This window comes from Diceros bicornis, chromosome 1 (genome assembly GCF_020826845.1).
Source record: "Diceros bicornis minor isolate mBicDic1 chromosome 1, mDicBic1.mat.cur, whole genome shotgun sequence".
NCBI lineage: Eukaryota > Metazoa > Chordata > Mammalia > Perissodactyla > Rhinocerotidae > Diceros > Diceros bicornis.
The window spans coordinates 22,728,223-22,750,380 of NC_080740.1; the positions used below are offsets into that span (position 1 = coordinate 22,728,223).

General features: G+C 36.2%; 1 protein-coding gene across 1 annotated transcript; it reads right to left on the reverse strand.

Moving 5' to 3' along the window:
* Positions 1-348: 348 nt before the first annotated feature.
* On the reverse strand, positions 349-21,158 carry RIOK2 (RIO kinase 2). Its single transcript, XM_058534910.1, has 10 exons — positions 21,010-21,158; positions 17,435-17,573; positions 16,617-16,733; positions 14,494-14,669; positions 11,884-11,972; positions 9,717-9,908; positions 7,378-7,470; positions 6,079-6,603; positions 4,639-4,735; positions 349-635 (listed from the first exon to the last, which is right to left on the reverse strand). The coding sequence occupies exons 1-10, from the start codon at positions 21,073-21,075 to the stop codon at positions 471-473; spliced, it is 1,659 nt and encodes a 552-aa protein (XP_058390893.1). The 5' UTR covers positions 21,076-21,158; the 3' UTR covers positions 349-470.
* Positions 21,159-22,158: the final 1,000 nt, after the last annotated feature.

Consider the following 22,158-nt stretch of genomic DNA (forward strand, 5'->3'; position numbering starts at 1 on the left):
TCAAAACAACCCTACAAAGTAGTTATAAATCCAATTTTAACAGTAAGAAAACTGAAGCAGAGAAGGAGAGAAAGAGCGAGAGAGAAATACAACTTGCCTAAGGTTGTTTCCACTAGTAAGTGGGAAAGCTGTGATTTGAAACCAAGCAATCTACCTGTTTTTGGTAGAGAGCAAAAAACAACAAAAACAGTGATAGATTTTTAAAAATACCTAAATATTCCTAATAAAAATTATTTTGAAAAACAGATTTTGGCAGACTTACCAGTCATCTAAATACTTGAAAGATTGGATTGCGTTAGCACAATTACTATAATGAGTCTTTAGAAGACATGCACTGAATGAGTCAAATTCAGACATAAAAGAAGGTTTATTTATCTATTTATATGTCTGCCTCGGTCTGAAGAAGACCTTAGGTGGCATTAAAAGGGATCACAGTAACTTTCTGAAAAATATTCAAGATCTTAAATGTATTACTCTCCCCAAAAGCTAGCTGCTTCCAAGCTTGACTTAATATTTTGCATGTTCTCTCTCCGCTGCTTGGTCAATACACTTGCTTCTCCTCTCTGCAGCCGACGTCTCACAGCTGATTTCTGCTGTTTTGTCAACTGACGTCTCACCTTCTGCTTCACCAGTTCCTGGAAAGATTTCATGAATTATTATCACTGATAACTGACCATTTTGATAAGGAGTAAACATTCAATAAAACAAAGATTTACATTGCTAATATTTTTCAAATTTCTGTTAAGAGCATGAATTTTTAAAATTCCAAACACTGACAGTACTATATGAAACAGCAATAAAATAAAACACCAAACTAACTGTTATAAAATAGAAGAAATAAATTCCTAAAAGAAATATAAATTACAGCAAAAAGTAGTGTATAGTACAATTCTCTGAATAACAAATCAGCATAGTGCCACCTAGTGTCCATCAGGAAACCTGAACCCCCACCACCACCCCTCCGCCAAAAACAAAAACCACAAGCTAAAAACTGCTTGTTCCTCTGCTTTCTAGGTAAAAACAAGTATCGCTTTGTAGTGGAAAATCATGTTTGAAAGCATTCACTACTGGTCAAAATATATCCAAGAGCATCTTCATAGCTTCAGGTGTAGAAATGACTGATGGCAGCAGTTAATCATGGAAAAGTCTTCACACAGTTTCTGGGAGATGCAGAATGCTTTCTTATATTGAATGATCATAAATTCAAATTATTTCTTATCACTTAAGACACAGGCTGCCAATGTCATATGACTTACAAGATGAATAAAAAATCTAAATATTCTGTTTGCAGTAACCTTTTCTTTCTCTGAAGCACTATACGGCTTGTTATTTAACTACATATAACCTTGCATCATCCAACTTGTCTCCTAAAAAAAGGAGATAAACACTGCAAGGGTTGAAGCAAGAGTCTCTTCTTAATAGGCGTCACCCTATGCTAGGCACAAAGAAGCATTTATTAAAACTCTGTCAAGTTAAAAAATTAAAGAATAATGGATTTGAGAGGTTAAAAGGGGCTAGAAAAACTAGTCTGCCTAATGTACTGTTTCCTGCATTGTATATGTGTAATATAAAACTTTGGATCACATGAGTTAAATGCAGACTTTGGATTATTTTACATAGTTAAGCAGACTATACTCAATTTACAAGCTTTAACAAGTTATCCCTCTTTATTTTAGTCTCATGATTCTCAATGGGAAGAAAGGTAAAAGACAGGGGAAAAGAGTAGAATTCCTGCAGAGTTCCTGCAGAGCCTGATACCCCATGAAACGCAGTCCCCCAAACCCAGGAAGGCCTGAGACTTAGAAGGACCTGGTCTTTCAGAAGTTTCAGAACTGAAAGCAGTAGGATTGGCTGAAAGTTTAAAATAAGAATGACTGGGGTCTAGGCCAGGTGGGGTAGTGGTTAAGTTTTGCAGGCTCCACTTCGGTGGCCCAGGGTTTGTGGGTTTGGATCCTGGGTGCAGACCTACATACCACTCATCAAGCCATGCTGTGGTGGCCTCCCACATAAAAAATAGAGGAAGATGAGTGCAGATGTCAGCTCAGTGACAATCTTCCTCAAGTACAAAGAGGAGGATTGGCAACAACTGTTAGCTCAGGGCCAATCTTCATCAGCAAAAAAAAAAAAAAAAAAAGAATGACTGGCCTCCAGGATCCTTCCCAGGAAGCCAAGCAACTATCACAGCCTCCCCACCCCAGCAGGAGAACCAGAATCCTGAATCAAAACAGCATCTTCTTAACTACAACAGAGATCAATAGAGCAACACCTTCAGAATTCTAAAGGAAAATTATTTCCAAACCACAACTCTAATACTTAAACTTCCAATCAAATGTGAGGACAGAATAAAAAGACATTTTTAATAATAAAATGTCCCCCCCCAATTCACTCAAATGACTACTGGAAGCTATACTGCCAACTAAAGTAAACTAGGTAAGAAAAAGAGATGAACTAGGAAAGATGGCACCCAACAACAGACAGGAGATGAGAAGTCCCAGGAAGACAACAGTAGAGCGTGCACCGTGTTTAAACCAGAAGAGTTCAGACAGAGGCCTCTAGAATATTTCCAAGAACAAAAAATCAATTTCTTTTCTAAATATTCTGCTTGAATTTCCCTTCGATGAGATGGTAAGATAACCATATCAAATAGCTGAAAAAAATAAGGAGATGATGGATTACTATGCATGTACCTCCCTCTACCTAATCTAGGACAATTTACAAATCTTACAAGGTTAATTTGCTTCATGTTAAAAAAAGTGGAGAAAGATGTCATTTAGTATTTTTTTTTAAATGATGAAACATGAAATAAAATATTTGTGTATTATTTCAGGGGGTAATAAAAAATTAACAAAAAATCACTTATTTTGTTGTTGTTGTTGATAGTGGCCACATACATATTTATTAAAAAGCAATATATCTTAATGTTTACTTATAATTTTAATTGTTACAGATTAGAAAGAACAGGGTTCATAAATGGCAACTTTGCCAATAAACAGGGAACTAAAAAAGTATTTTAAGGAGGAAAACATCTTACAATGATAATTTCAAAGAACACAGAGAAAATCTTTTACCTTTGCACAGATATTAAAACAATAATCATCAAATTAATGGAGGTAACAAAATAAACAGTCTGTTTTCTCCTGACCTTTTAACAAAATGAAAAGTGACCTCAAGGAAAATAGTGTCACCAAATTTCCAAAAGAATGTAGAGTTAAGATGATCAATTTGTTTCCACTAATTAGAGAGAAACCTTTTTGATCAAGTTAGGCTCAAGAGATCTTTTTTCCCCTTAGAAGGCAAATTTGTATTTTATAATGTAATTCATTACAGGCTTGACCCCATTTTAAGCTTTATGTTCATGCTGTTAGCTTAAGGGAAATGGGATAAAGCTAAGAACTAACGACAATGTCAGAGCCATCATCTTTTACACAGCAAAGAGCTTAACTCAGAATTTAAGGAAATAGCATGAATTATAATCTAACTTTTCTTTATAGGCAATTGCCAATTTTACACCACTGTAATTGAATACAAAAGCACTTATGTTTTGAATCTGAGAAAACACAGAAAGAAAGGTAATAGATCTTAATAAGTATAGAAAATATCAAAGCCAAGAACCGGCAGGCAATCAGAAAGTGAGAAATTCTTAGTAAAGACAGGTGATAATACCTAAAGGCAGATTTTATGTTTTACTATAATTAATAGATGTTTCAAAGATTTCATAGATTTAAATTTTATGTCCAAAAGAACCAGGTAAATTATAAGGCCACCAGAAAAGAGGACATAAACTCAATACATTTCTAGAATTTCATTCTTTTATTTTGGTCTGACAAGCTGTAAATGTTTCTATTACCAAGTAAAGGTCCCAGAACTACTAAAAGTGTGCTACCTTATAAAATACAGTACTGTTATTTTTAGCTTCTTCTTGATAATTCAGATTTAATTTTGTAAATATCCCATATTAACCATCACAGAACATCCATTTTAACTTATTGACAATCTCTCTGAACTTGGAAATGGGAGGTTCAGGACAAAACAAAGGTCTTTTCTTTTCAAAAGAAAAAAGTTTCACTTTCCACATAATTTTATTTCCTCCTTTCTACCTTCTAAACTGATTTTCTTCTTTTGCTCATTTTAAGTAAAGTTATCACTAAATAACTTTGGTTTCAATGTTATTTAACTTAATACCTTTAAGCAGAAGCAAAAAACCCAACACATCAATTATGTAATTTTATCTTTCTCCGTGAAACTGGTGCATCTTCACTCTTCAGCCGCAGTGTCAGGTAATCTTGAGCAGTCACGTAACCTATCTGGGCCTCAATTTCCTCACTGTCAAAATGCAGGGACTAGACCATATGGGAATCTACAAAGTCCCCCTTGGATCTAATTTCCACGATTTTATCCTTCATGTTTGAGCTAATTTACATGCTGCCTTTTCCTAAAAGCTTTGATTATTCCAGCTGAAAATGAACTCTCTCTCCTATATTACTAAATCTGTAGTTGTTATAATTTTTTACTATAATGTGAAGTCCAAATGGCTGAGGCTGTTTTATACATCATGTAACCCTCAGAGTGCCTTAGCTCAGTCATCTGTCCACAGTAGTGACCTAATAAATATTTGGAAAACGTTGAATGAATAGTTACCGGAGGAATTGTTGAACAGCTTAAAACACTGCCCGCAGAAGTAACACTCAGAGTTCTTGTTCTATATTGATTAATATCTTCCATATTTTCCTCATCTCTAAAATTAAAATAAAATCACAATTTAGTTAATTTTTTATAGTTAATCACGATTGATTAATTTATATCATTCCCTACATGACAGCAGAACTTAAAGACATAAAATACTCAGAAAGATCATTATATTTAAAATTTCTGTGAAGGTAAAACTACCTACAATTCAGCCCAATATATTAACAATTTTCATTTTTCAGCATTCTGTTAGTCACTATCAAAATTCCAAAAGGGTAGAATGTTTTGGGCATCAAAATCTATCACTTCCCCACAATTCACGTTTCTTTTCCACTAATCCTCTCCTCCACTTTAACTGAACTATATACACAAATCTGCCTCTTACAATCTAAATCCTTGGGATACTTTCTTGCTATCTTCCCAAACAAAAGTAGGTGTCACGGGGGAAACAGAGAAAGTACTCTGTAAAGTCTGCTCAGCTAAGTCAGAAAAAACTGCAAGGATGGAAACTGTATAACTTGTTTTACACATTGCTCAAAGTTTTAATGTATACAATGTGAAAGAAACTTAAGACAATATTAATTTCTAACAGTCAATATTTTTCAGTAACATCTGTTATCTTATGTTTTTGCTTTGAATAAAAAGTTTGCCCAACATGTGTTCAGTGAGGACAAATTCTGTCCTTAGAAGACTATTTAACCTATGTAGATTTTCTTCTATTACTTTATGCAAAATCCTAAGCCACTGCTACCCTTGATTTTAGTTTAATTTTACGTTTATTATTCAAGTGGTAATTGCCCGGAGTCTCAAGATAGAGTTATATGGAAAAGGAAGAAAATTATTGTGTTTTGCTTCATAATAAAGCTCTAAATTGAGGCTGATTCATTAGTATTTGTGAGAAAAAAATTCTTAAAAAACAAATAAATAACTGTATAATTTTAAATATACATGAACAAATGAGGACAGAAGGTTCAAAGTATCAGAGAAATTCACTGTAAGTAGGTATTTTATCGAGAGAGCATATTTACTGTATGTTTATTGGACTATACGTAAATCAAACATACATCAGATGTATAATTACGAAAATATACAGTTCATCCATCTAAACCTGATCGATTTATCAAGAGATCTGTATTAATTCTTTGAAAGTGATCAGTTTGTATTTTAAGGCAGAACTCCTTAAAACTGAATTAATAGGCTGTCTAGGTCAGGTCAATTATAGAAGATAATTTAAATTTTAACAAAAAAAGGGTTATCTGCTTTCATTTTACACATATTGGTGCAGAATAGAGCTCTGTCACATCATTTTAAAACAACACTCATTTACCAGAATCAAAGAAAGTATAGGTCTCCAGATTAACGTCAAAAAAATCAATCAACAGAAATCTATACCTGAAAGGCCTGAATTCTTTGTTCAATGACGACAAGGCAATCAGATGAGGGCATTCATCTTCATACTCTTCAGAACCCGTGGGGATTCCTCCATAACCTGTCTTACCATCTTGCCTGGTGTCATTTGCAGTTTTGTTTTTCTCCCCAGAACACTCAGTTACAGAACTGTTTTCAACAACTTGTCCTTTTATTTCTTCTAAAGTCTGACTGAATTCAGTCATTTCAAAATTGTGTGCATCAGCAATCTCCTCTGACAAATTGTCTTCTTTTATTTGTTCAAGGTCTCCAGATGATCTGCAACAGCAGTTAACTAATTCTTCTCTAGAATTTTGTTCACTTTCATTTTTTGATCTACAAACCTTTGTTTTTTCTGACACCTCTTCATCAGAAAGTGAGAATTCAGATCCCTCCTCTGTTTCAATATTTTTATCATCTGGACCTAATGGATGAAGCAGTTCATCATCTGCCTGCATTTCCTTGGTGTAGCCGCTGGCAGAAACCTCTACATCAAGAGAGTCCTCCCTCCTAGGAAAAAAAAAAATGTCAAGTATTTAGAGAGGGGAAAAAAATCCATCTGACACGGATAAATATTTATTATTCTGACAAATTATGATTCTCAAGTGAGTTTAACAGTTTATATATTTTAAAGACTTTTTCCTTGCCTTAAATGTAATGCTTAAGTTACTTAAGTATACAAATATAAAAGATATACGCTGGTTGTCATTTACAAATAAAATAATATGACTGTGAAAAGCAAGAGATATTAGTAGGTTACAGAAACTTCAGTTAATATTTACCGACTTAATAAATTTAACAAAGGGTGCTAAAGATTTCTTTTTTTAAGCTGTATCAATCATCCCAAATCAGAAAACAATATCTTAACCAAGTGTATAAAATAAATGAGAAAATCTGGATCTGAGAATGTACATATAATTTTGTTCCATAAATCAATTAAAGATAGCTCCTGTTCTGAATAAAGGAAAAACACAAACTTTGATAAACATTTGACTTGATTTCTTACAAATGGGTTACTCACATAGCATCCTAGATTGAGTAAAAGTTCTTGAATGTATAAGAAACTATCTATGTTCTTCCCCCAAACTTAATGAACCAAAGGCAGCTATTTTCTAGCTTTTAAGTTTCATTTATAGACTATACAGCAATGATACTTGACAATGATTATAATGTGTCAAAGGTCACTATTTGGAAATTTTTTAGATGAAAGTGTTAACTTTTAGAACTAAATAAATTAGGTATTTAAACAGAGTTCTATCATTTTAAGCAACGCAGAATACAAACCTGATGTCACTGAAGGTTGGATAAAGCTCACTTTCATAGCTGAAACGTTTCATGAAGAAATCTCTAATGCATTTAACATCTCTGTCAAAATACCTGCAAAAGCAAGAATCATTTTTGTTGCTTATCTTTTTCCTTATTAACCAGTGATAATATCCCTATCATTTGCTATGATACTACTTCTGCTCCTTACATGAAAGAGAAAAGGATGTTACCCGAAAGAAAAAAAAAAAAAAAAAATCAGTTGCCAGCGTGTTTGAAAAACTAAAACTAAAAGCAGAGGAACTAACAAGGAATATAAGCTGTCAAAGGCACACAGTTCCTCTAGTTAGGAAACGCAGTTTTCCCATACTGTAACAGACATACTAAGAAGATAAGAATATGAATCCCAGAAAAGAAGACTAGAGGACTGCAGTTTGGGGGCAGGTTTCCACTTTTCCTCTTTAGTCTCCAGTTTGTCTAGTTATTCTTTCTATCAGCTATACCAACTAAAACCCCTAGTCAACTGGGAAAGCTGAAAATAAAAACAGATTAGTGACTCTTAAGAAAAAGTTTGGAGACTACTGAATTAAGTTATGTTTATGTACCTTTATTATCCATTAGCTGATTTGCAATAACATCCAAAAGAGATAAATAATGCTGTGCCTTATAAATAATGATCTGAAGACATGTTAATCTGGACTGAGAGTAGAAGGACCTCTGAATATCAGGTTGCTTTCTAGGCCACCATAAAGCAGCAAGAATTGATTAAACTCTCTAGAAGGTTTCTAGGCAAGAGAGAATTAAGAGACAGGGTGACATGGAATTGATTATCTCCTTGAATTTTAACTAAATTATTATTTTAGAGAAAGATGAAGTTTGGAAATAGGAACAAAATGCCAATATTCTTTGCTTTTAGGGCACCCTGGGAAAAACTTCAATAATTATTTAAAATTATCTTTTTATATGTTTATGTCTCACCTACTAGACAATAACTTCTTCAAAAGCAGAGATAGGTCTTATTTATATCTTAATCTCTAGCACTTGCCACAACTCCTTCACCCCAGTACTTGTCATAACATTTCAACTTAAATCACAATGTCTCCCTATAAAATAATGCAGCCTAAACTTAGAATATCATAATCTGTCATCATTTCCTTCTCCAATTCTGGTGGTTCCTAGATGCTCCTTAATTGTGTGACTATGTTACTCCACATTAATAAAAATGGTGATTAGTCATCATCCAAAGATATCTTAACCACCCACGTGCCTGGCATTAATCTATTAGTATTGTTTGTTGGCAATATTCTTTAAATTTATTTTTAAATAACATTTCTTTCTCTAGAATAAGTACAGACATTTTCTAAGGGAAATCAGGAGAAAGACGAGCTCCACTGAACACAAACTGGTTCCAGCTCAAACTTTGCAAGAATGAATATACTCTATCATGTAAGCGATAGCAGTTGCTATCTTCGGGAGAAAGAAGTTTCTTTCATTATAACTTGAAACAGGAGGAGAAAAATTAGTCACCCTTAATTTGATTATGTTCAATTGCATCACGGAATACAAAGAAAAATATTCTGTCGTATTTCACAACTTGGCTGATTTAAGAGGTTAAGTAATGTGAGGAATAAGATTATCACAGTATATAAAGTGATTCTGCCCTGTGTCATGGATGAGGTTTTATGTGAATTATTTTCTCATAATAAAATAAAAGCTAAAAATGACAGGAGATATCATTATTCTGGCAACTGAGTACAGCCCCAAACCACAACTTCTATTAAGGACATCAAGATTATCAAATTATGCTTGGTGAAGCCCTCTTGGAGGCAGCCTTGGAGCAGAGAGAAAAGGGGAAGGGCAGAGAGGATGAGGTTCTAGGGTTCCTTTCTCCACGTCCCTATTTCTTCTGAGCAGACTTTTATTTGTTTTAAAAATTGGGCTTTCACCTAAAAGTTTGTTTGAATAAAGGGGTCCATAGCTAAGAAAGTTTGACTTTTGAAAGTCTGTCAGATTACATGAGTAATTCAAATTCTTTTGATGGTTTATAAAAGCGGGCAGCTTCTTCAGGTTTCTAATACACAGCATAAACATAATGAAATAGGTTTTAAAAACTGGATCAAACTGCACTTTTTCCCCCTTTAAAATAGTGAGGGATAAGAAAGATTCTCTTAGGGGGAAAATCCTAGCAGTCTGATAGCCTTTAATAAAAAAAAACACATTTTTAGACCATTAACATCAGCCACTTCAAACCAGTTATTCACCCAAATGGCAGTTATTACAAAGTTGAAAAATTATGAATCAAAAAAATGATTGCATCACACATAAACACACCCACATCCAGAATCAATTTCAGCATATACCATTCAGCATTGGGATGAGAAGTTGAAACCATTTGTGGAAAATCAATCATGGTAATGTGGTCATCTTTATCCAAAATGAGATTGAATTCATTGAAATCTCCGTGAATCAGTCCATGATTTGCAAGTTTGACAATTAGTTCCATAGCTTCATCATATACCGATGCAGGATCTTCAACATGGTGTATCTGACATCTGAAAGTATTTTAAGTATGAAAATAGGTTATTTGTACTCATTTATGATTTTAATGAAAGCAAGTGTGTGTATATAGTTTCTATTCCTTGTCTCCCTAGCAGTTTTCTCTTCATCCCATCAGCATACAGACATGATATAACAGCTCCCATTAAAGAAAACCCCCACACCTTGCCACACGTCTTTCCACTGCCACAGCCTTTCTTTGATCTTCTTTACAGCCAAATTCCTCTACATGTGCTTTATTCAATTTTTTTCCTCCCACTCTAATGAACTCATTTCCAACAGGCCTTCATCCACTTTGTTCCAATGAAACAGCTCTTGCCAAGTCTACCAGTGACTTCCATGTTGCTAAATCCAATGCCCAATTCTCCATCTTCATCATATCTGGTCTGTCAGATAACCTCTTCCACCTACTTGAAACACTTCCTTCACTTGACTCTTGGTACACCAACTCTGCAGGCTGTCCTCTTCCCACACTGATCATTCTTTCTTAGTCTTTTTTGCTAGTTCTTCATCTTCTCCCTGACCTTTAAGTGTTGGATTAACCTCAAAGGTTAATCATAGCACCTGTTGTCTTATTTAGAATCATTCTTGGCAATCTCATCTAGGCTCATATCGTTAAACACCATACATACACTGACTTGATTCTCCTCTGAACTCCTAGGCATCTCAAACTCACCACGTCCCAAACTGAACCTCTGATTCTGCCCCACCCTCTAACTCCAAACCGCTCTTCCTGCAGTCTTTCCCATTCCTGTAAATGGCCACTTTATCCCTCTAATTAATTTGTCATTCAGGCCCAAAACCTTGGTGTTATCCTTGACTTGCCCCTTCCTTCATTATCAATATCCAATTCCAAACAAATCATGTTGGCTCTACCTGCCAAACATATCCAGAATCACATCTACCACTCTGATCTAAACTACTATCATCTCTTGCCTGGAGTATTACAATAATCTCCTAATTTGTCTTCCTAATTCTGTCTTTGTCTCCTTTTAGTCTATTCTCAATACAGCAGCTAGAGTGATCCTATTAAAACATTAGTCAGATCATGTCTTTTTTCAGTTCAAAGTCCTCCAATGGCTTTCTGTCTCAATCAAAATAAAAAAGTCCTTGTGCTAACTATTGCTACAATGGCAATTACATTATAATATATAAACGTATCAAATCAAAATGCTGTACACCTTAAATTTACACAATGTTATACAAACGTCAAATGTCAAATATATTTCACAATGTCAAATATATTTCAATTAAAAAAAAATTTAAAAGTCCTTGCAAGGGCTTACAAACCCTAAATGATCTGGTACCCGCTGCTTCCCCGATCACATCGCTTACAATTTCTCCCCATACTCACTCAGCTCCAGCCACGCTGGCCTCCTCACTGTTCCCTGAACACGCGGGCACGCTCCCTCCCAGGACTTATGCACTCGCTGTTCCCTTGGCCTCGAATGTTCCCTTAGATATCTGCATGGTTTCCTCTCACTTTTTTCAGGATTCTGCTCAAAAATCACCCTATAAATGAGACTTTTCCTGACCACCTCATGCAAAATACCAGCCTCCTACACTCACCTCAGTACTTCGTGTCTCCCTTACCCTGCTTTATTTTTATCCATAACATTTACCACCATCTGATAGATATTTCCTTGTTTAACTATTTATTGCATGTCTCCTTCCATCAGAATGTAAGCTCTTTGAGCACAAAGACTTTGTTTTGTTTACTGCTATGCCTAGAACAGTGCTTGGCTATACTAAACGTTAATAAATATTTGTTGAATGAATCACAGAGATAACAAAATCCATACTGTCAGAAAAAAACTGAATTTTCAATTTGTCTTTGAGTCTACTGCTTTGTATTAGGTTCTAACCTCCCAGAGGCAATATTCTATTTAATTAAAAAAAATTTTATTTTAAAAAACTAAACTTTATGTTTGTTTATTAGGACTCATGGTTTCAAGAACAATAAATACTCACAGAGGATAGCCATTTATGAGCTCCATGACCACTGCGTGGCGATTATAATCAACTGGCTTTGGAACTGGAAATTTCCTCTCATACAATGCCTAAAATATAGCAAAACAGGAATAAACTAATGAGGAGGTCATTAATTTTTAGGGAACAATAAAAGGAAATGTACCTGCCCACGACTAGAAGAAAAACATATAAGGCTTTACAAAATTCCAGTTAACACGTGATTATTTGTGTATGGCTTACTCATAGCATAGAATGAGCTATACACAAAAACAAAATTTTAAACCAGTTTACTTAATTCACTTTTTCACTGAACATTCATTTATTGAACATTTACTAAATATTATACACTGTGCTAGGGTTACAAAAAATGAGGGTGAAAAAGTTTCTGCCTTCAAGAAGCTTACAGTCTCTTAGGATATATCCTCTTCTATTTTGTAAGTTTCCGTCATTTATTGGAGTGTTTAAAAAATTCAAATGGAAATAAATTATAATTTAGGAAATACTCTGTCTTGTGGCATATTATAAAATGAAATCTTCTAATAGGTTAGGTATTTTATAGAGCTCGGGCCTTTTTCTTCAGACTTCATGATATAAATCTATCATGTGACAAACATACACACTATATTAGTCTGAGTCAAATGTTACTTCACATCATCCGTAAGTCCACCTTTTCCCCTATGCTTAACCTTTTCTATCCTATTGCTTACAAAGTCCTGTTATTACTTCCTTCAAAATATCTTAGATTTATGCCCTCTGCCATTTGGAATGTTACCATTTCTAAGTAGGGCTTTGTCATTAATACTTGCTTACTCCAACAGTGGTTCTAGCTCTTGCCACTATACCTAACCTTTATTCTGTGTGCCAATACCAAACTAAGATGCTTATGTCAATGGTCCATTTAAAAAAATCTACAATGGCTATAAATATTGATTTTAGTCTGAACAACTTCTCCTAGTCTTCAAAACTCTCTTTAATCCATTTATCCAGTTTTAGTTCTCCCAATACTCTCTCCAATAAGCATGAGGTGATTGTCACCAATACACACAGAGCTCACACCCAGATTCATGTCTTTGCCCATACTGGCTCCTCTGCAAAGTACACCGTCTCACTGTCTTCTCCTTATAGTCAAATCATATGTATGCTTCATGACTCTACTCAACTCCCACTCACTTCATGAAACCTCCCTCATCAACTACTCTACAGAATTTTCTCTAAACTCAACATATAATTTGATTTTTACACCATTCTGTTTTACGTGTGTTCATGTTATCTTCCCAACTTGAAGACACAGACTGGTTGGTTACTCTTTTGGTATCCACCCCTTCAGCCCACCCTATCCCAGTGCTTAACACAGTGGTAGGCACACATCTGATACTTAATATATACTTATTAAGAGGGCTAATTTTAAAAGGTTATCTATTCTACTTCCTATCTTCCTTGGGCAGGAACTGAACTACTTCCCACTCCCCAAAGATTTTTGCTTGCTTGCTTGCTTTTAAAGATTTTTTTTTCAGTGTAAGTGATTTTAAACATGCCTTGGCGGGTCAATAGCAGATAATAACCTTAGCTATTGTCATAGTTGTCTAGCCCTTGTGCCATAGCTTAACCCTTAAGCTACAGCTCAATCTTGTCTTATTCTCTCTTAGAGAATGTATTTAAGAGAGATATATTTAAAGCGCATATTTATGCACAACCACGTTCTACTCCTATACTTTCATATAAAGACCCTGAGAAAACACCTAATACAGTTTTTGGAAAATGTGTAACAATCCCTACCAAACTGCCTACTTACTACTGACTATCACAGGATACAAATCATTAGTTTAAGACAAGAAATACATAACATGTATGGTATTAGTATTACTAATTTATACTGCCTTGAAAATTCTTCCCCTATGATTACTAAAAATTTAAGCATATGAATTAAAATAACCTACTCGAAGAATACTAAACTGAAACTCCCAAGAAACAACTGGTTACACACTGGAGCGACTTTTAACAATTCAAACTAAAAAAAAAAAAGTGTTAATTTTCTGTTTAATTTAAATATTACTGAAGATATTTAATTTGGTTATTATTAAAGATATTTAACAAATCTATGCTGAACTTAATTTTGAAGGTGAAAGTTTTAAAACGAAAGATTTTTACCAATTCTAATATACATACAAATCTGTAAACTGACATTTCTTCCACTATGTGACAAAAAAAAACTAGTCCACTTATCTGAGACACTAGGTTTCTACAGATGGTAACTATCTGGTGTTTTCAATTAGAGATAGGCATATGCATAGTTATATACATTGAATAGATATACATTCACACACACACATTTGTGAGGTAATTACATCAATTATTTCAGGCTACTCTCTCTCGTTAATATTGTAGAATACATGTTGTCTTTACAATTTTATAACAATTAAAAAATACCTTCACATAGAAGGAAATCACCAGAAAAACAAATAACAAAAATAATGAACAAAGTTAAAAGCGACTATAAGGATTGGGACTGGGGGTAGGGAGATCTAGGGGCACCAAACTGATGCTTGTCACTATGGCCTTTCTGCTACATCTACTATTTGGTTAAAAAATATAAAATTATTTAAAAAATACCTTCATATAGGCAAATTCTTTCATGGCAGAGAGACGAGATAAATAAAGCCAAGACATGTTATGCCTGTGTTTATGGTAATCACGCTTGTTTTTCAGATTTCGAAAGGAGGTTCTTCCCAGTCTGTGAAGCTTTAATGCAAACTGCTGCCCTTCTTCATTTGCAACAATGTAAATATCTAGAGCCAAGATTTTAAAAGGATTATTATTATACTTTTATTCAAATAAGTGGAAAACATTCTAACTTGCTTCCTCTGATTTTATTTGTATCAAATTTTATTTTTCCTAATAACCAGGCATACTTATCATTCAGCAAAAATTCTTTATTTTAATTACAATCCAAAATGATAAGATGACATGCATTAATATCTACTACAAAAGAAAACAGGGATGCAAAGTGTCAAAGGTTATTGTTCCCAAAGGTGCTCAATGCTCAACTCAATTTACTGAGAAACATCTAATTGTTCTTAGCGTCCTACAGCTATGAGAAGTGATTTAATAATATCTTCCTTTTCAACAACATGATGTTCAATTCTTCAACTGTGTCAATGAATAATTGATTCATAACAACTCAGTTGTTAGAATTCTATAATAATCAGAATGAAGCAGATCTTCCCATAAGTATTCCAACTACCAAAACAAGGTGCTATTTGTAAGACTGACATTTAGAACACGTCCTAATTATTCATAAGAAATTTAATTACATTTCTATTGAGAACAGCCTCTCTCTCACATTGGTGGGATTATAAATTGGTGCAAACTTTTTGGAAGGAAATTTGATAATATTAAAATTTTAAATGTATATAACTTTAGCTCTAATAATTCAATTTCTAAGAATGTATTTACAAATTTATTTGTACATTTGCACAGAGCCATCTCTACAGGAGTGTTCACTTCACTGCTACCTACAAAAAAGGACTGGAAGTAACTTATAATGTCCACAACAACTGGGACTGGTAAAATCAATTACGGAGCACCCATACAAGGTAATACTCTGCAACTATGAGAAAGATGTACCTGCTGATATGAAATGATATCAGGGATGCATAAAATGGAAAAAAATCAGAATAGTGCAGAATAGTAAGTACTGTCTACTTTCACCTATGATTAAAAAGACAGGTGAATGTATATATGTATATTTTCAGTACATTATATACTTGTATTTACATAGACTATTTCTAGAAGGTTATGTAAGTCATCAATAGTGATAGCTTTGGGAAGCACTAACAGGAGAATGAGACCTGGGGTAGAAGTAAGATTTACTTTTTATTGTAGTCTCTTTTGTACTATCTATTGTTTTGCATGCAATGAATGTCTTAAAAATAAAAAAAGCCATTTTTTAAATTGAAAAAAAATTGGACATAAAAACCTTAAGCAGCAGCATATTTCAAAAGGTGTCTCATTACCTCATTTTATGTACTTTACAAACACACTCCTGTAGTTAGCACTCTTGCATTACTTATTAAATATACACCATAATATTAATGGACATTAATACAGAGGACATACAAACCATACGAAGTACCACACCAACCTCCTTTGGGGTAGGCTTCCTAATAATTCTTTTGCTTCCTCAGTTTAGATAAATAATGTTAACCATATAGGATAAACTTAGACAAAAGCAGTGTATAAGAGGGCATGTATAAAGAAAATCATTCCCTGTTCTTTATTTCTGTCTTCTACATAGAAAATAAACACATAGGTATTTATTCAATTATATTTTAGAATTTTTTTTCTGTGTTTTACACAGACTGAAGTTTGCCTTGTTGATCATATTGCTGTGACGGAAAAATGTGTTTGTGGTTTTTAGATATTCACTGTCCTTCAGTACTTCCTTATATTAGACATTTTAAGTATTACAAATGTCCAATTTGTCAGATATAAGAATAAATAAAATATCTACCAAAAATTTCAGCTATCAGAGAAAAATTTTCTGTATACTGAATTTTCAGTGATAGATTTATGAAAAAACAATAATGTACTAAACTAAGGATAATTTCATACTCTGTATTGCTTCCAACTAACTTTTCAATTTACCGTTTAGTCGGAAAAATTAAAAGATGAATGCTTTCTTAAGGATAAACCTAAGCAAAGAAAATGCATTCAAGAGTACTGATAGCACTTACCAGATTCTTTGCCAACACCCATTTGGTTTCCAACAGACTCAACTACCTGCCTAGAAGAAAGTGTTTTCAAAGCCAGGTAATCATAGCCTGCGTTTGTCAACCGATAGCCCTGGACAGCTAGACAAAATCAAATGAGAAAAACCATATTTTAGTTACACTGTACCACCAAGTCACATCAATTCAAGTTATGAGAAGAATTTAAACATGGGAATTCTTAGCTGAAAAGATTAGCTATCCAGTCTTACAAGTTTGGCATTCTTCCTATAATTTGTATTTCCTCTCTAGAGCAGTGTTACTCAAAGTGTGACTCCACTGACTGACACCAGTCTATAAATGTTTACTAGTTTTGTGACAAGATACAGGAACTGAAATGAAGTGGTTAAGTTACAAAATTTTTATATCAATTTGACCAAGTAATTAGTTTTTTATTGTTATTTTATAAAAGTATGGATCTGTGATAGGTTGAAAAAAAGAAACTCATCCCTCACCACTGGTGATTTGAGAAGTAATGCTCTAGAGTCCTGTGGCAGATTGTATTTTCCCAAGCTGGCAGCAACAATATCTCTATTCTACTTGCTCTTCTGCAATTGGAACATGCTAATCCCCTATCAGGAGGTGGAGACTATTTCTCTACTCTCTTTGATCTGGGTGGGCTCTGTGATTGCTCTGATCAACAGAACATAGTAGAAGTATGCTGTGTCAGTTCTAGGTCTAGCGCTTTCCTGGTCTGGCCACTTCCATTTCCTGCCTTTTTGGAAAGTCTGCTCTGGGCGAAGCCAGTTACATCAAAAATCACAAATGATACCTCAAATACTTACTTTTGGTACGCTCCCAAGCTATGAGTTTATGTTTCACTAATTCTCTTAAAACTTTATTACAGCCACCATGTTTAAGGCTGGCTATAGAAGCAACCAAACTGCAGGGAACTATTTCATGGTTCTTCATGCCCATTTCAACCTGAAATTAAAGGAATCATTATGTAATCATAATCAACACACAGCCGTTGTTTATCAAAACCTTGCTAAGAAATTAACTTCTCCTTCAAACTTCTCTAACCACGCAGAAGCCCAACCAATTCTAAGACATAATTACTACCTTCTCTGGACATATTTTTAATGACAATTTGATACATAATCACTGATACTCATATTCTGCCTCTCTACTAAACTACACGCACTTCAAAGGATAAGAATTGTGAGTGCTTAACATAGTTACTGACATGGGGTACATACTAAAATATTTACTGACATCTAAATATTTGTCTTTAAAAACTAGATATTCCAGATATTTATTAAAAAGATATTTAATGAGAAAGTACCATATGTTGGCATTGTGGAGGATAAAAAAATGTAAAAACACTCTCTACCCCTGAGAATTTATTATCTAATTGTGGAGATAAGAATGTACAAATCTAACTCTATTAGAAGGTAAGAAATGATAAGTGCTAAAAAAGAGGTGGCCCAGAACAGAACAAGAATATTTCTAGCTGAGGGATCAGTCTTAAGGAAGAAGTAGCACTTGAGACCAACTTCAAGAGATGCAGGAATATAGAAAAAGCAGACAAGGAAATACCAGGGAAAGAAAAAAAAAAAAAGAGATGTGCACATGGCACACATGCAAGAAAGTACAGAGCACAGGAACAGCCAGTACAGCGGTAGCTCAGATGGGCTGGCACACAGTTCACGAAAAGAAGGCCGGAAAACGCTTTTGAGTAAGATATGGAAGGCCTTGAAATATAGACCAAGGAGTTTTAGATTTTATACTAAGGAAAGTATGAAACGCTTGAAGATGTTTAGGAAGGGAGATAGATGAACAGATTTTTTTTTTTTGTGAGGAAGATCAGCCCTAAGCTAACATCCATGCTAATCTTCCTCTTTTTGCTGAGGAAGACCAGCCCTGAGCTAACATCTATTGCCAATCCTCCTCCTTTTTTTTTACCCCCCAAAGCCCTAATAGAGAGTTGTATGCCATAGCTGCACATCCTTCTAGTTGCTGTACGTGGGACGCCGCCTCAGCGTGGCTGGACAAGTGGTGCATCAGTGCACGCCTGGGATTGGAACCCGGGTCGCCAGCAGCGGAGCGCGTGCACCCACCCGCTAAGCCACGGGGCCGGCGCCCAGAGTTTGTTTTAAGGACGTTAATCTAGCAGGAATATGCAAAGTGGTTTAGAGAAGGCAAAAACTGGAGGCGGTGTACTAGAGAAGCAAACGACAGTCCAGGCCAGAGGAAACAGAAGCCAGAACAGGGAAGAGGTACTGGTAAAAGTAATTAAAAGATCTTTAGGAAGTAGTATGGGAGGGATAGGCATTGGATATGGGAGGGTAAAGTGAATGAAGAGTCAAAACTGAAGTGAAGAGGAAGAGCAGGTTTTAAAATCATAATAAATAATAATACACAATTATCATAATAATATATGTATATTTATTACATTACATGTTATGTATATTATTATTTTAATGGAGTTTGGTAAAAGGGGGTAGATACAGTCAATGAACTTGATTTGAGGACACTGAGTTTGAGGAGTTGGAAGGTCCTTCAAATGAAGATGTTTGAGGAAAACTGGAAAGGGAGATCTATACTCAGGAATGAAGTCATAATTAGAAGGAGAAAATGGTCGATTATGTGAAAGAGGTAAGAGATGAAGCCGAGAAGTGGATGCGATCATCAAGCAAGAAATAACGGAAGAAAAAGGAGGGTTGAGGGAGAGAATTTGGGGGGAAGTTCACATAGAAAGGTAAGGGCAGTCAGTCCAAGTATGATTACTGATATGGGAGGCATCAGATAAGTAAAGGGAGGAGCGGGTCAAGGAAAGGTGGCCACTGATACCAAGGCTGGTGAGACTCCACTAAGCCTGAAATACCATATTTAATGAGTAGGTCATTCCTTGGTGAGTTTCAAAAAAGAACTGAAATATTGCAGAGACAAAGTTTTGGAAGATGAATCTGGCATCATTTTGATGCCCCAACCAAAACCTCCCACTTTAAACTTCACTCATCTTCCATGCTTTGTTCTGTCTCTTGCAGCCTCTAACGTTCTTTCTCTTGACTCCTCTAGTTCTGTCAAAGGCATTACGGAATGAGCAAATATGCTGAGGAAGCAGCAAAGGAAGGTATCTTTCAGAAGTAACAGTAGGTATTTAGAAAAAGTCTAGCTGAATTGAATCTGTGAGGAGAAAGAAAAGTGTCTTCCAAATTGCACACCGAGTTTGCATTTGATAGTTTAATCCTTAAGTATCGCCTATTTAAGGAAAAGATAATAGCTCCTAAATAAATTTGTTTTATTCTACAAATGCCTAATCTATGTGTTGACCTTCGTTCCATAAGACTAAGACTATAAGATCAGTTTTTGTCACTTTCCTGCATAAAAACACCTAGTGGCTCCCTTATGCTTAGAATATATTCCAAATTCTTTACCAAAGTTCAAGGCTGTATATAGCACATGATCTGGCTCTCACCTTTTCCAGTTACATCTCCAACCACTGAGCCTCTTGCTTATTAAACTCCAGCCACACTGGGCTTTCCATTCTCCAAAAAGTTTTTCCTGCCTCAGGGCCTTTGCATTTACTACTGCTGTTTCCTCTGCCACCAACTCTTTCCAAGGATTTCAGTGTGCGGGCTCCTTCTCATTTACCTCCTATTATTCTCCCCCCATTCTTTCGTTTACTTAGCAAAAATTTATTCAGTGCTTACTAAGTGCCAGGAACTTTTTAAAAAGGCCTCAAAACTTTGGTTACAACGGTCAACAGACAAGACTCCTGCACTCAGCCAATCTTCTCTGACCACACAATTTAAAGAGAGCATTCATGTCCCCGCCCCCACCATGCACGTCGTTTCTAACCCCTTATCCGCTTCTTTTCCTCTTTACCATCTCCATAGTACTCACTGCCTGATATGATCCTTCTTCTTAATCTATTCGTTTACTTGTTGATAATGTCTCCCCCCCCTTGCCTGTCTTGGACCCCGCTGAATTCCCTAACATTGTTACTAAAAATCGGACAATGTGTTGATTGAATGAAACTGTAGGAACGCTATGTGACTGAGCCTGTGAGCGGGGAACTCAATGCCACCAATTCTCCTCGGGAGCCTTAACCCTCCTCAGCCCGGGGTCAGAGAGCTTCTCAGGCCACAGAGATGCGAGGCGGCTCTGGAGCATAAGGAGAAGGGGGGCAAAAGGAAGGAAACGATTAGAAGAGGGGCCTTTGCTCCATCTGGGGGAAGACAGAAGCTTCTGAACAAAGGCTTCTGAATAATCCGACTCTCCGGTCTTTTCCTCCTTCCCAGCCGCGGCCGGCTGCATCCCGGGTCCGGAGCGCGCTCGGCTGCCGGCAAACTTCGAGAACCAGGAAGAGGACAGGGAAAGGACAGGGGAGAGGGGGAAACGGCGAACTTCTTACCGCGGTCAGGACCCTGAAGTCATCCCGACTCATGTAACGCAACTTGGCCACATTCACCTTCCCCATGGCGGCCCCAGACCCAGCCCAGAAGCCTCTTCCACAACAACCCGAGAGCGCAGAGCAAGCCGGGCCCGGGGCTCTCACGTGTCTCGCAGCCGCGGGTGCTCGCGCATGCGCTGCTCCTCACTACAGGTCCTTGTTAATAAACACAAGTACTATTCTCTGGCACGGGAAACTAAAACGTCTTCTGGGTTATAAGAAGCATAAAGCATGGAACAAGGCAAGGTATTTTTTTGTAAAGTGCTTTTGTCATGTGACGGACTTGGCGGACTGTAAGTGTTCGCTACAATATGCCGTTTCATTTTTCATAATCTGTCAGGACGGGCTGCCTAAAGGACGCGACCTTCCTCTAAGTGGTAACTTTTATCAAGTTTTATTCCCAAACAGCAACTCCTACTTTAGGCAACGTGAGCTCCAACGAGAGAGGGAAAAGGAACCTGAGCGCGACTCCAGACAACCAAGGCCGTTAAAGATAAAAACAATAGCAGTCACACAAGCAACCACTCTTCTTACTGCGCCTGCTCAGTACGTCTTTAAGTTGGTCCTGGAGACTCCGGAGTGCGCCTGCGCCTCCTGGGGGTGGGGTTTAGGGTGACGTGTGGAGGGTGGAGCTGTCGTCGTTGCTTCTCCCGGGCATTTCCGAAGACAGTGGGCGTTTTGATGGTTCGGAGTGGACCTACGCGGGTTTGATATCGCCCAGGAGCGATTTAAGGGCTTTAGGAGGCTACCCACACTGGCCCCGGAACTCTTCTCTACATCCACAAAAATTTTAATCGGAGAAGGACCCTAGCACCCCGACAAAGAGGGCGGGTACTCTACCATACCTTCCCTACAACAGCAACAAGGATAGGAAAACTTGTATGATAATACAGGTTTGCGTTTATATCTTGCTTCATGAACTGTATTTTAAACCTTTAAAAGGCAATTATTTTGGTACATCCCTCACGTTAGGTGTGGCTGCTGCATGTGGTCACAGAAGATTGTGGTCCACTCCAGCCTTGACCTCCTTTCCAACCACGGCTGTTTAGCCTCTGTCTGGGTCCAGTCTCAAAACTTTCAGTGCAAACTTTGGACTTCAGTATTTACAGA

Coding starts and splice junctions, on each gene's coding strand:
- RIOK2 (XM_058534910.1), bottom strand. CDS start 21,075: ATGGGGAAGGTGAATGTGGCCAAGTTGCGTTACATGAGTCGGGATGAC. Junction 11,973..14,493: donor AAGAATTTGCCTATATGAAG/GTATTTTTTAAA, acceptor GCTATATTTTAG/GCATTGTATGAGAGGAAATT. Junction 4,736..6,078: donor AAAGAATTCAGGCCTTTCAG/GTATAGATTTCT, acceptor TTTTAATTTTAG/AGATGAGGAAAATATGGAAG.